The 15,476-nt window shown below is 40.3% G+C and overlaps 1 protein-coding gene across 3 annotated transcripts in view; it reads left to right on the forward strand.

Annotated features, from left to right (window-relative positions):
• LOC113745798 (calcium-dependent secretion activator 1-like) overlaps window positions 1–15,476 on the forward strand; it is an 86,812-nt gene that overhangs the window by 43,637 nt on the left and 27,699 nt on the right. For all 3 annotated transcript variants that reach the window (XM_027278833.1, XM_027278831.1, XM_027278832.1), the window contains exons 4-6: window positions 10,445–10,525; window positions 10,620–10,856; window positions 14,097–14,218. In XM_027278833.1, coding sequence (XP_027134634.1) covers window positions 10,445–10,525; window positions 10,620–10,856; window positions 14,097–14,218 — 440 coding nt within the window. The remainder of the gene's footprint in view (window positions 1–10,444; window positions 10,526–10,619; window positions 10,857–14,096; window positions 14,219–15,476) is intronic.

Consider the following 15,476-nt stretch of genomic DNA (forward strand, 5'->3'; position numbering starts at 1 on the left):
CATATTAATTGTATGCATACACACACACACACACACACACACACACACACACACACACACACACACGCACACACACACACACACACACACACACACACACAAAAACAAACACACGCAAACACTCCCTAGTGCCCTTTATCCACTTGTATGTGGTCGCTATGACAACTGTACACAGAGGCCACCGCTCCCCCCTTGCCATGCCAACACTTGTCCTCTTATCTGAATTAAGGGCGAGTGATTGCTTTTCTTTTAATCACTATCAGGGTTTGGGCCTGTTAATCCATCCAGATGATGGAGCAACCTCAGTGGGAAGAGGATCAGGAGGAGTGGGGGCAGGGAGGTTATTAATCTAATGTTGATGCTGATGATGGAGATCTATCAGTATTCTTAGTTCAAGTATAAATGTGCCAGGACTTGTACAGTTACCCAGCTAACATACCTAACATAAGTTTGTACCAACCACACAGATGCTTGATAGAAAAAAAGACATTTAATGTATTTGATTTTCTGAATTAAAAAATTTGGTATCAATATAAAAATAATATAAGTAGCTATGTAGTTTCATGTGCTGTGTTTGTATAAGGTATTTATTTAATACTGAGAATATAGACCCTCAGACAAAATGTTGGAAACTAACTGAAGTGCACTACAGGGAGTGATTTGCCATCATACACGATCGGATCAATTTGTAACAACTGCGTTCATTGTAATGCTCGGCTGAACTGATACAGCCTGAGACGGCTCAGATTTAATTATCTGCACCAGGCGTAAAGGCCCTTTCAAACACAACACAACATCGGCACCGCTGTGCTCTGAAAACCATCGTTTCCAGCGGTGCACCACTAGCTGAGGTGAGGTTCAGACGTGGGAAGGGGATTAGTCTTAGTTTGGTTTGTATATATTCATGTATGTCAACAGCTTATTGTGCATACTACTGCACATACCATCCTAATATTTTCTGTGCACATTTGAGCCTCTCGCGGTTGCAGGAGCATCTGCAGATTAATTACCAGACATGTTTTATCTTTGCTGCCATCTTGACTGTGGGATCCAGAGTAAAAATACCTCACTGACTACTGCTTCATAGTGCCACTATGCATCTGCACGGACAGACTCAGACTCAGAGGCTAAACTTGTTACGGAACAATGACTTATTAGCAAAATTAATTTATAAAAGTGTACAGATTGTCAGACAGGCTCAGTTCAAGAGTTTTACTGGAGATGTATGTGTCGGGGCAGTAGAGGGAAGGGTTATACACACATGCACACAGAAGTTATTACAGGAAATCTGAAACTTGAAATTATTTTTTGATACGTTGAGAATTTATGAATTTGCTTCTAAAGCGTGGTTCAGCACTGTGGATTTGTAATGATGTACTCATGTCATACTCATGCCCCTGAAAGGAATCTGTGTATTTTTCCTTCTTCCATGTTTGCCTGATGATGATCACTGACTGGAGATTTTTGGTGCTGAAAGTGAGATTTTTGTCAAATGTCAATTCAGAAAAACAAACAAACCACAATTTATTTTGTTATCTCAAACTATCTCCCAGCAAGAATTCAGTTGTCAAGCAGAGGAGCAATTATTACATTTATGTATTGCAGTTACAGAGCTCTGGTATTGCTCAGACTGCCTCACTGGCATGGCTTACTGGCAGTCTCTATCTCATATCATTAGTTACACCTATGACTTTCCTGCTACATCCATATTTATATTTATTAAAAGTTAAGTTCAACTTCTTGACACAGTGAGACAACAGTAAAAAGCAGTAATATAAGGCTGCATGAGGCATTTTTTGCAGGACACATGTTGACACATTGTGGCAGGTCTGCTGCCAGCATGGATACGTCAGCAACTGACACGACACAGACAGGTGACTCTTTAACATTTTTATTTTATTCACACGCTTAAGAACACACACTTTGCAGGCTTCACTGTGTGCTTCGTGCTTCAAGCTGCCCGATGCTGCCGTGTGTGTGCGTGTGTGTGTGCGTGTGCATGTGCATGTGTGTGTGTGTGTGTGTGTGTGTGTGTGTGTATGTGTGTGTGTGTGTGTATATCATCATTTTGTTTATTGAAAGGCTTAAACGTCCATAGATATATATATATATATATATATATATATATATATATATATATGAGATATATAGATATATAATCTTATATATATAGAATAGGATATATAGTAACAATTTTCTTTCTTTTTTTTACAATCATAGCAAAGTCTCACAGGATACCAAAACGAAAATAGTGTCTGAGTTTTGGAACAAAACAAAAGAGATCAAGGTGCTCGGTGTACAGACAGCAGAAGAGGAGCTCATGGGGAGGTCAGGTTCAAGGCCTCTGCTGAGGGACTGAAGGAGGGAGGCAGGGAACACTGGACTGGACCCCAGGACTGTGCGGTGAAATGAGGCTGCAGGAACCAGATGTTGACTGAATGGTGCCAAATAGAGGAACATCATGCATACAACAGCAAACAGATTACACCCCTACTTATTAAATTAAGTGAAAAATAACCGTGATTGAAAAACGATAAATTTAAAAAAGTGTGTCAGGTAGGAACACAATCAGTGAAGGCTGGCACATTTTGACATGTGTCTAATTAGATTGTTTGTTGTTTTTGACATGATACGTTTCAAGTTTCATGAGCATGATCTTACATTTATCATTTAAAGTCGCAAAGATTAAAAAACATTAAATTATTCTTAAAAGTAGTACTGTACTGTACATCTAAATATTGTGCAGTAATAATCAAAAAACGTATCCTTGATGTTCCATGTTTGTGTGTGTGACAGAGTGAGAGTCAGTGAGTGAAACCAAGTGGGGGACCAGTAGTCATGACAACAGGTTTAGGTTCTCTGTTGTTTATTGAAGCAGAAACGCTGTGAGCCAGAGTTCCTCAGTCGATGACCTGGCTCAGCTCACTGACCCAAACGCTCCACCTGTGCCCATCATCACCTCCACACACAGTATCCTCACACCTGTCAAACAGCATGAACACACTGCAGACAGCAGTAGCTCTGATACATGGAAAATGTTTTTAGTGGCGATGTTTTCTTAATAGATATCATCATTATATCATCACGGTTCATTGTTTACATGAAAATTGACATGTGTTTTCACACATCTACACACATCTGGCCAGCTACTGTGTGAAGCCGCGTGATTGTCGGATTTTCTCTTTCATAATGCATGCCAGCAGAGATGGGGTCTCCCAAGAGTAGATCCAACAAACACTGAGCCTGAAGAGGTGGACTTGTTTGTGTGCAGCGGTCATGATTAGTTGCATTGGTTCTGCTGTTTTACAGTACTGTACACTGTAAACTTCCTTGTTTGAACTGAAGATGTGATTAAGTCTGAGAAATGTGCCTTTATGCTTTCAACAGGGCCAACAATTTCTACAATGTAGAATAAAGATGAAAGATTGCTTCTCAGCAGCATTTGCCCTCAAATCTACGCTCTTGATCCGAAGCCACTCACTGGCTTTCTCTGTAACTTCAGTAGCAGTTTTGATGGCCTTCTTTTTTGCCTCTCCAGCGATGCCCAGTAAATGCCTTGCAGAGTGAGCACCCTGCAAATCCTCAGCAGCCCACCTCCACAGGCTCACAGCAAGTTCTCCAGCCTTGCCTTCTGCACTCTTTCACATGCCTCTGAAGCTTCTTGGTGCACCTCCTCTCTTTGGCTTCCATACGATCTTCCCAGGGCTCTGTGAGTTGCAGCATGAACATTTCCAATTGCCACTTGTTGGCAGTGGTGACCTAACTTTAGTTGTAGCTGGGGCTTCTCTCCTGCTCTTAAAAATCTAGTATCATTATTATTTGGTTAGGTTTGAGTATGAACAAAACATGGTAAGGTTTAGTGAGAGATCATGGTTTGGGTTAAAATTGTTACTTTGTCAGTCAATGTGTCTCCGGTCCCACTGTGTCACGACTCCGGCAACCGGCAGCCCTCCTCAACACATACACAGAGCTTCTATTTTTCCCGGACGCCGGAACACAGCGCATAAATTCAGCACAGAGCAGATTGTTTGGGGAAGGAAATCGGCTACAAAATACAAAATAAAACCCTGGTTTATTTTCGAAATAAAATACTCTGTGTCCTCGCGGATCGCGTCTAATTACAATAACACTTTATAATGCGCAGGGCCGAAATGAGGTCAACAGGTCAGAGGTTTTCAGGTGTCTTTTCACCCCGTCGACACCATGGATGAGGAGAAGTTGATTCAGGAGGTCCAAAATCAACCTATCATTTATGACACCTCACATCCTTTTTATAAGGACGCCAGAAAAAAGATGCGGCGTGGAATGCCATTAGAGGGGCAAAGAGACTACAGCTGGCAATATCACGCGATTATGCATGAATTCGCAAAATGTCATGCGTTCTCGCGACGCATGACACAAACACAAACAGATTATGTGTGAGTTGGTAGATGGCGGAGTATGCTGTCGTTCCGGAGCAGAGCCGTTCCTGAGCCGTTCCGCATGCTGTGTATTTTCGGTGTTAGGGTTTCATAAGACTTGGGGACATGGTGAAGATGGACAAGGCTCATAATTCTAATAGTCACTAGATGTTTTGTCACTTACCGAACATACTTACTGTTTTTCTTGGGTGTAGACTCTTAACATTGCACCTGCTTGTAAAAAAAATTGGAGAGGAGTAAACTGCTGTTAGAAGTAGTTCTTTCGGTGACACATTTGGTAAAGGCCTTGTCTTTGAAAATAGTGTTTAAGAGCAACAAAGGAGCTGAGCTCTGTCAGTAGAAAAGAGACTTTTTCAAGGGAGCATATCAGCAGGTCCACAAGGGACAGCAGAACAGGCTCTGTTGTTTTGGAGGTTTTCACTAGACTCCCTTTTTGTTCCCTGCTGATCAAGACTCAACAGGGAGTTTTAACATTCTGTGGGGGGTTATTGCACCTCTTTGGGACCACCATCAGGAAGAAAGCCAATCTTATTTCTAAAGTGTATTGCCATTTATGTGATTGGGCATTATAGTACCAACTTTTCTAACACTTTAAGTTATGGGTCCATTACTGATATGTATTTGTGAATTCATAAGGCAGCTCTATGACATGTACTGATGAAATCTGTCACACATTAAGCTAATAATGGAAACGGTGTTAATTCACATTCATTTCTAGTGTAACTTACAGAGCGGTACACAGCCAGCCAACTAAACTAAACTAACTGCTTAAACTCTCACTCATAACTGTCTAAACCAGAGTAACTGTCTCCGGGTGAATAGCTATCTAATGAGAGAGTTGCAGTCTTTACAGTATGTGTGCTGTGTTGTATGTGTACTGTATTGGTTCTATACTTGTTAAACAGTGACACACACAAGAACTGTGTATCTTCCTCTTGCTCTCGTGAGGTTGCCATCTTGTTTCCTGTGTGCATATGTGGGACGTATCTGCGTATGCAGACAAACTAATGAATACTAAAGCATGTGTGAGTCCTCTGTTCATGCCAGGTCCGTATGAACATTAACTCCCAACACATCTGCGAAGGTTCCCTAAACACATCAGTCAAATGTAGTGATCAACACAAGTGTGTTAGAATGTATGACCAAACTGAAGCTACTGTAAGTGGCACTCACAACCAACAGAGTAAGAAGATCAGGAAATGTTTCCATCCTTTTGTTCAGGTTACCCTAGGTAAAGGACAGCCTGCAGCTTTGTATGAAGTCCAGACTCATATTGTTGATTGGAGCTGCAGACTGGAAGTATATTTCACAATTTTTTTCACATCTTTAATGTGAAAACAAAAAAGGAGAAAGAAAGTGTGGCATGCCTTCAATCTGACACCAGCCGCACCATTTTCTCTGTGATGTGTGGGTGCTGCTCTCTCTCTGGATATTAGAGACAGAGATTAACAATATGAGAATGCATATTTCTCTGCACACTTTTTGACGTGTGCATTCTGTTTGTGTGTGTTTGTGTGTGCCATGCATGCCTGGGAGGCAGCAGTAATTCAAACGGGCTCCTCAGTCAGTGGTAACAGCAGGAGTGGGTGTTCTGGCAAGATGTTAATGCAGACAGTGGGTGAAAATCAATAGCAAGGACAGAAGAGTGAGAGGGTGAGGAAGAGAGAGAGAGGGGATAAGAGATGGAGTGAGAGAGACAGAGTGAGAGAACAATCCCATCAGTCTCTTGTACCTGCCTGTTCTCTTCCACTTACCTGTCTGTCACCAGGCTGGTTCAAAAAGTACATTCTGGAAAAGAGAAATCAGAGAAAGGATACAAGACATTTTCCAAGGTAATGGATGAGCCTAATTCTTCACGGTCAGTCAAAAAAAAAATTAACATATATGATAGAAATATACATCCTACATCCTCAAGCCAACTGTCTAACATGGGAAACCAATAATGCTATTTTTCAATATGAGTCTTGATACCTGCACTGAGCTGAAAATAAAATAATCAAAGAACAGAGACCATATCATGCTGTGAGGACAATATTATATTATTATAGCACTGCATCCCCAGTAACCTCTTCACAATAAAAGCCCCACATTGATTCACTGTTGGAATGCTTTTAATGTAAAGCAGCAGTAGGTAAATGGGTTTGAATTCAGTGTCAGCAGGATCAGTTAAGACTAGTCAATTTAGATTAAATATCTCAGAGCGTAAAATGGGAGCATAATTGTGAAATTGAGATTACACACTGCTTCAGCAACAAGCTACAAAAGTAGTGTGTAATTCCAACCAGATGTGAGGCTTGTCCACCCAGGAGGCTTTTTTTCAACCGTCTCAGTACTGCAGAATACTGCTGCACTGCTGTGCAGCTCATGCTACACTCACACTACACGCATTAATGTGACCCCAGTATAGTATACTAGTATAATAATACTTAGTATAATACTAATACTAATAGTATACTAAAAGTATATTTTTGGTCAGTTTTCTTCCATTTTTATCTACACTACAGTGATCTCTGTAAACAGATATCTATGGGCTGAAATATGTGCCACGAGAAACAAAAACTGAATCATTTATATTTGAATTTGAATTGCCCTCCTCCTCCAATGGATCCATTTTGCCAGGGTTAAGAGAAATGTAGAGCTCTGGAGATGCCCACATTTATACCCTCTCTTATACCCTGTATAAACAAAGAAAGAGTTTCCACACCTATGATTTGTCAGAATTTAGTTCCTGACATATTTTTCTTAAACACGCTAAGCTGGACCTCTACAAGGCCTTAATTCAAAGGCACAGGTGTGTGTGTACGTGTGTGTGCGTGTGTGCTAGTCTGTGTCATGTGCACACATTGCCATTTTATGCCATTGCCTCATAGACTTCAGTTCATTGTTTTTACAGTTTTTCTCCATTGGTTTGCATTTCTTTAATCTGATGCTACAAAAAAAAACAAAAAAAACCCTGGAAATCAACCTTGTTACTCATGACATATCCAAGACTGTTATAATCCCCACAAACCAAATTCAATTAACATTCAGTATATTGGAAAGTCTGAAATGAATTAAATCAATCGGCTTAATAGATGAGAAGTGGATTAGAAGATGATTCATGGAGAAAAAAAAGGGAAAAAAAGTGTTGGAAGGTGTCATACAGGATTGAGTTTGGAATTCAAAAATATGTGAAAAATTATTAACCTTTACCAATTTTCAAGGCTCTTGCTAAAGCCACCATGAAACCACTATCAGAATTGGACAAATGTGTCCATGACACAAAGGTTAATTCATCTCTCAACCACTGCTGCTGTGTGGCACAGCTGCCACTGACATGTCACGGCAACCACTGCTGTTTTTATTTTTTATTTTATAAATAATCATTTACTGTGACCTATTTCCTCTATAGTGTATCATGATTACAACATGCTTTCTCAAATATATTCAATGGTTAAATTAGGGCAGTGGCAACTGCCCCAGACACCGGCAACTGCCGTGGCACACACACACACACACACACACACACATGCCTATGTATCTGCGCTGGATTGCTCTGCCTAAACTACCTGGATGTTTGTCTCAAATAGAATTGTGAGAACTGAATTTGAACTGTGAGAACTGAATCTGAACTGTGAGAACTGAATCTGAACTGTGAGAAATTAATTTGAATTGTGAGAACTGAATTTGAATTGTGAGAACTGAATTTGAACTGTGAGAACTGAATTTGAACTGTGAGAACTGAATTTGAACTGTGAGAACTGAATTTGAATTGTGAGAACTGAATTTGAATTGTGAGAACTGAATTTGAACTGTGAGAACTGAATTTGAACTTTGAGAACTGAATTTGAACTGTGAGAACTGAATTTGAATTGTGAGAACTGAATTTGAACTGTGAGAACTGAATTTGAATTGTGAGAACTGAATTTAAATTAAAAACTGTGAGACGAATGTGAACGTGAGAACTGAATTAGAACTGTGAGAACTGAATTTGATGTGAGAAATTAATTGAATTGTGGAGAAATATTTGAATTGTGAGAACTGAATTTAATTGTGGAACTGAATTTGAATTGTGAGAACTGAATTTGAACTGTGAGAACTGAATTTGAACTGTGAGAACTGAATTTGAATTGTGAGAACTGAATTTGAATTGTGAGAACTGAATTTGAATTGTGAGAAATGAATGTCAGTTCCAAACTAATAAATTTAATTTCAAATTACAATTCAGATTCAGTTTTTCAATGCAATGATTTAAATTGAACAATACACATTCAAATTATGTGATTCAAATTCAGTTTTAATGCAGTTATTCAAGTTAAGCAATTCAAATATAAATGATTCAGATTCAGTTTCTGGTGGCACATATTTCAGCCCATAGATATCTGCCGTATGTGTTCACCAGCTACTCTGTCTGCTCTTTGATGCTCGGCAGGTCGTGCGCAGGGAGTTTATTACAACTTTTTTTCCGGGAACAGCTGCATGCTGCTGCTGGAAATGAGGTTAATAAGCAAGACCAAACAAGCATAGTTGAGGTAATAAAATTAAAACAATGAGCTAAGAAAGTTCTTCTTAGCTCTATGAAGTAGAGTTGGTAACACTCTGTGAGTTCAGAGACACCATTCACATTAATATATTGAATTTACCTGGAGCAGTTTTTTTATTTTTATTTTTAAAGAAACAGAAAACAGAATCTGATGTCTTCATCTGCAATGAACCAGCTTAGAAAATCTGTAAAACACCTTAGAGGACAACAGAATATGTTTTCACCCAGGTTAAATGAGGTAATCAGAGTTTGTCTTTTGACATATTGTTCGTGGCGGGTTGTCCGTCAGTTAAAACGCTTCCTGGCTTCCCCCAGCAGCAGGCTGTTTCATCTCCCTGCTCCAAACGGCCCTGCCTGCCCACGCTTCCTCTACCATCTGCCCCCCTGTGAAGACATGAGGCATTCCTTGGATCAACAGCTTATAGGAAACGGGGAAGTCAGCAGCCCGATAACAGCCAGAGGGAACTCAATTCCTGTCAAAATTTCATTTAAAAGCAAAATATCTTTTTTTTTTTATGATTGGCCTTGTTCCAAAAGCTGTAGCAGCATCCTACACCATGTTGAACTGAATGTGCTGGTGGATTTATGAAGACATTTTTAACTGGCAGTTTCTTAAATCCATAACCTCTGATTCTGTTCTTAAATGAACTCTCTGATGACCTTTTCCAAAGTGACACTACCACTTATATCTTGGAACAAAGTTAGAGCATTTGTTGTTTGCTGAATGTAAAAGTGACTGACACCACAGACTTCTGTTCCCAATCGTCTACCAACAGTAAATGTTGGTTCCTTTAAACCATGGCCACAACCTGAAAGCAGCCTTAAACCTGCATTAAGCATTTTTTTTACAACAATGGATCTAATTACTAAAGAGGTCATTCGTAGTGATAAACCCACATCCAATTATCACCTGACTCTTCAGCTTACTTGTTATCAGTGACCAGCAACTCTGTCAGTCGCTCTGTCAGGTCCACAAAAATGTCCCCACCCTTTGGCACCTTCAGTTTCCACCCTTGGAGGCTGAAATTAAGAAGTGTGTGTGACAAGGTGTGTATGTGTTCATGCTCTTTGGCAAAAAGGGGGTGTGGCCATGAAAATGGCCTCAAACAAAAAAGGCCCATAACTTCTAAACAGATTCACATAGCATGACATTGTGTGTGTGAATGCATGGACACATGGCTGTGTGTGCAGTTGCAGATTTTGCTAGTGCTGCAGCTAACTGGAACAGAAAAACTGGAAATCAGACCGAGCTGGAATTGCAACAAAATGGTGACATTTTTTTTTTTTCTGTAGCAAGCAGCTGAATGTGACAATGTGGGCAGCAGGGAGTCTTCTGAATCATTTTCAACAACAACATTTTGGTTTCATTTTCAGTCAGAGATGCCGGTCGTCCAATTCAAGTACTGTGTAAAAAATGTATCTGTAAAGTGCAGATTTCCCCCTGTGTTTATGATGTCATTCGCCATTATTTTTATTGTACTAATTACTATTACTTTCCCAGCTTGACAATCCTGATGAGCAAGCAGCCCAGATCAGAAGAGAGCTGGATGGACGACTGCAAATGGCAGACCAGATCGCTCGGGTAAGGGACATGGATGAAGGATTAATGATGGATTGGAAGGGATACATTGATAGACTGCTCATAAATGAATTGGTTGCCTTCCTGTTTTGGTCAGCATGGTGGAAGGTTTCCCAGATTTGCATCTAGAGAGATGGAGGCCATGTTCATTGAGGAGCTGCGATCTTCTGTCAACCTGCTGATGGCCAACCTGGAGAGCATGCCGGTGTCCAAGGGAGGAGAGTTCAAGCTGCAGAAGCTGAAGCGAGGCCACAACACCTCCATCATGGACATGGGCCAGGAGGACGAGAACACGCTGTCCAAATCTGACGTGGTCCTGTCCTTTACCCTGGAGGTTGGTGGACTTCTTGACTGAGAGATTGTTGGCATTATCAGTACTTATGTGGTGTTTCTAGTTAGAAGAAGGTAGATGACGGGGGAACTCCCTTCTAGATGAGTGACAACAGTTTGGATGTGGATTGGCACTGTCCAAAATGGAAAGGGCTCATTATTTAGGATAAGGATAAAATCTGTCTGAATATTTCTAGTGGGCCTCAGAGTACCCTTAAAGGCATTTAACAACACGACCAGTACTGTATACTAAAGTTAATAGGGAGTAGCAGCACAGATATGCAGCACAGATTTTATTCTGACATATCACCAACAATGTTGTTGAGTATAAAAGAGCCTCTGTGGGATCCAGATGTACTTTAAGTCATATATTAAAGTATGTTCTTTACAAAATGTGCATTAATTCCCCAATGTAAATGCCTGCCTTGACCCCGTACCAGTAGAATAGAGTAGTAGTGTAGGACTCTGGGGATCATGAATATTCATAACACATTCCCTAAATAATAAGATCTGGGTTAGTTACCAAAGCAGAATCATCCTCCGGGAGTATGTTACGACCCCGGCTCTTGGGAAGCATCAAAGGTGACAAACAACAGCCAATGCAGCTAGAGTTACTTTTATTGTAGCCAAAAGTCAAAACCAAGGATAACCATGAAGACAAAAGGTGGAGGCTGGTGGTACTGCAGCAGGCCCAAGCTGCAGTGTGAGAGAGAGAGTGTGGGTGGAGCTACCCAGAGCTCTAAAGGCCTCCAAACAGGTGCCAGAGGGAAACAATGAGGAGGAGCCTCTGATCACCTGAAAACTTCGAGAGATTAGAGAAAATTTAGAGAGATTAGCCTTGGACTTAACAGAGTAAGAACTGTGCGGTCTAACAAACATGTTGCAATGTTCAGTCCTCAAGCATATAGTATATCCATGCATGCAGTATATCCATGCTTCCTTATCTGTGTTGAGGCATTGCTATGTTTGTTGGTGAGTTACTACCTCAGACTCTCAATCAATGGAACAGCGTAAAACCATCAGCATGAAAGTGCATCATGTCGCCTGTGTCCTCATGAGCAGGATCCAAACGAAACAGAGACCCACACATTAACAACACTGCTCCATAGTGCTATTACAGTGGTGCTGTAGCACCATGGGGCAAAAACAAACCTCCAGTATTTTGCAGAGCATGTGGTGATCATTTCTATATTCTAATATTTCTACTTTGGTAGAAATGTGTCACACATAACACATTTTTACACAATTTGGCAATGCAAAAGACTGTAAGCAAGGCACTGATAGTCAGGGTGGTGCAGGTGTAGACATAAAGAGTCTTGTTCCTGTTGCCTGGAGTAAACTGTCAAAAAAAGCTATTTTCTGATTTCAGCCCAACCGCTGTCATATGAATCCACCACAGTGTTTTTCCTCATGAACCATGGATGGTTTGTCAGGAGTGTCAGGAGTTGCTAATGAGAGGAAATGTCTCTCAGGATCTCAACTGACTGACAGACTTTTTGAACCTCTCCGTAATTGGTTGACAGGCAGGTCTATATTGAAAAGGACAAGGAGACGGATACAGTATCCCCTCACTATTCACTTGATAAATTGCCTGTCCAGATCCTGTGTCCGTGCAGGTTCTGTGAGTGTTTATCCTCCACATGGGTCCACAAAGCAGAACAGTCAAGCAGGCCTGTGATTATTTGACTGCCTTCCCGTTGATTGTTTCTTACATCTCAGATAGAAGAGGCACTTTTCCATCTTATCTACAGTATAAAAAAATACAATGTGGGTGAGGTGGGAGAAATTCTATCTTTCATACAATGAATGTTTTCTTTAGCATGGCAGCACCTACCCACCATTTGTACTTCTCTCATCGAGGTCTGGCAAGGCTCAGTAGACTGGCTTCAGCTCCCAGAGGCTTAGACAATTCTCTGCTTCATTCAAGTGTCAACATAAATCCACTAGACACATGTATAGTATAGTAGCTTACTAATGACAGAACTATTGAGATGATTAGCAGAAACACTAATCAATCTGCAAGATCTGAAAGTGAGCATGTTGAGATTTACAATGTAAGTAAGTCAGTTTTACATGTTTCCCACTAATCATCTGTTTTGGCTGATTCTGAAAGTGAAGTCAGACAATTTGACAAATGAGTTTACTCTGTTCTCAGCTCACAAAACTGGAATTCTGCAGCTTTGAAGTGAGCAAACAAATAAAACTCTTCTGCAGACTCAAATACAAAAAAAATACTTTATATTTCCCATCAAGAGCAGCATTTTATATATTCATTTATCTATCTGCACATTTATAGTATTATTTATAGTATTTATAGCATTCTGTGAATATAGTGTGAACTATACTGTAATATACTTGCACGTTAGCTTGCACTACAGATCCTTTGTTTTTAGAAGATATTCTATATATATTTATAGTGTTTATATTTTAATACTTTTTTATCTGCCTATATTTTTTTATATTTTTCTTTTTACCTAATGTTTATTCTGCACCAACTACAGTACACTAAGTCAAATTCCTTGTAAGTGCAAACCTACTTGGCAATAAACTTGATTCTCTTTCTGATTCTGATTCATTTAGTTCACAGAGGATAATCTGTGTGGGTAAATGAAGAATGTCCTGGTACCTCAGGTCCATGATTAAGATGAATCATGACCAATGACTGCCTCACTGGAATTGTCACATGACAACAAACAAATTGAACTTGATTCTGCAACATGTTGTTTTCCACACTGACGCTGCTCATGCTCAAACTGCACATAGATACAATATTGTTTAGATGGAGGGTCATACATGTTGTCTACCACAGCACTGAGCACTAAGCCTTAAATGTAAGCAGCACTCATGCAGTCATCTGACAAAACACTGACAAAACCTTGATCTCAAGAGACAGCGTCTGCTTTATTATCTTCTTTCTCTAAATTCCTGTTCGTACACGTCATTTTGAGCTGCTTTCAAGACAAGCTTTATTTTGCAGGTTACTTTATTTTTCTCAGGGTCATTAGCACAATTCAATCAATGGTGCTTCCTGTATTCTGTTACACCTCACCTATAATGTAAGTGATGGTAAAGATGGGCGGAGATATAATGATGTGTCATATTTTGTTGTCAGTGTTTAATTGTCCTTGCTTTTGCTTTCCTCACTGCCTGACAGCCATTTATTTCAGTAACAGTCAAGTTAACACTAAGAGTCACCAGTGTCACCACCCCCCTCTCTTTGTGTGTATGTGTTTGTCTGTTGCAGGTTGTGATCATGGAGGTGCAGGGTTTGAAGTCACTGGCTCCAAACAGAATTGTTTACTGCACCATGGAGGTGGAGGGGGGACACAAATTGCAGACAGACCAAGCTGAGGCCTCGAAACCCACGTATGTATAGCATGCACGTGTGCACACACACACACACACATACACAAACACACACACACACACACACACACACACACATACACAAACACACACACACACACACACACACACACACACACACAAACACACACACACACACACACACACACACACACACACACACACACACACCTTCACTCCACATCAGGGTAAGTGAAGCTTTTTTGAGACGGGTTTAGTAAACAGAGCTTCAGTAAAATTACATACTGCCATCTACTGGTCAAATAACTGTTTCACCTGACGACCACTCTGTGTCCATGATCAAATATGAATGCTATGTGCAATGTGCTATGCCTGTAGTGTTGTGCAGGATTGTGCCCTCTGAAACTCAAACTTGTATCAAAAACAAAGTGTGTGTAGTGTGTAGGTGTGTAGGTTTTAGCAGCATCTAACGGTGTAGTTGTTGATTTCAGCCTCTCGTACTAAATGTTGAAGGAAGAAAGGTGTCTGAAAAACACGCCTGATATACAGCTAGTGTTTGGTTTCTCCATTCTGGCCTACAGTAAAATAAACATGAGGGTTTAACATAGGCTGTAGATGTAAAAGTCTTATTTTTTTATTATCAATATTATATTTATTTTTGCCATATTCTGTGAATAGAGCACTGAAGCTTTAAATAGAGCTTTGTTATGACTCAGGCAGGTGTGAATAGTCAGGTTCCATATATCAGTCAATCCCAAGTCCTATCTCATTCAGCTTTTCAGGACATAGTCAGGCTGGTGCTCAGTGTACATACTACAACTCTCCGGCACCATTCACCTCCACCTCCACGACCTCCTCTAGCATTCACATGTAGGTTTAGTCTCAGGCAATTTCATGTTAAATCAAGTGTTTATATTTTGGGCTCTTCCCTGTGATTTTAGGTCAGGGACAGACTGTGTTACACATTGTCATGTGTGGATGAAAATCTTATATTGTCAGTGAGAAAGTTTGTTCTCCACAGTGTTTAGAGTCAGGGGGAGGAATGTTTTATTACATGATTCACTGAGGAAACAAAGCTGTTTGCCTTTTCATCATTTACATTATTATTAGCATAATTAAGCACCAATTAAAGTGACAACGCTTCATTCATTCTCTCATCACTTACACTTCCTGTTCCTCTGGATTAAGTCTTGTTTGTTAGTGTTTAATAGTTCAAGCTGTTCTATGAGTACAGTTGGAGTAAGTGATGGGAAAATGGCCTGTCACAGGAGACTAGATCCTGGCTGGAAACACTGCT

This window comes from Larimichthys crocea, chromosome VI, assembly GCF_000972845.2.
Source record: "Larimichthys crocea isolate SSNF chromosome VI, L_crocea_2.0, whole genome shotgun sequence".
NCBI lineage: Eukaryota > Metazoa > Chordata > Actinopteri > Sciaenidae > Larimichthys > Larimichthys crocea.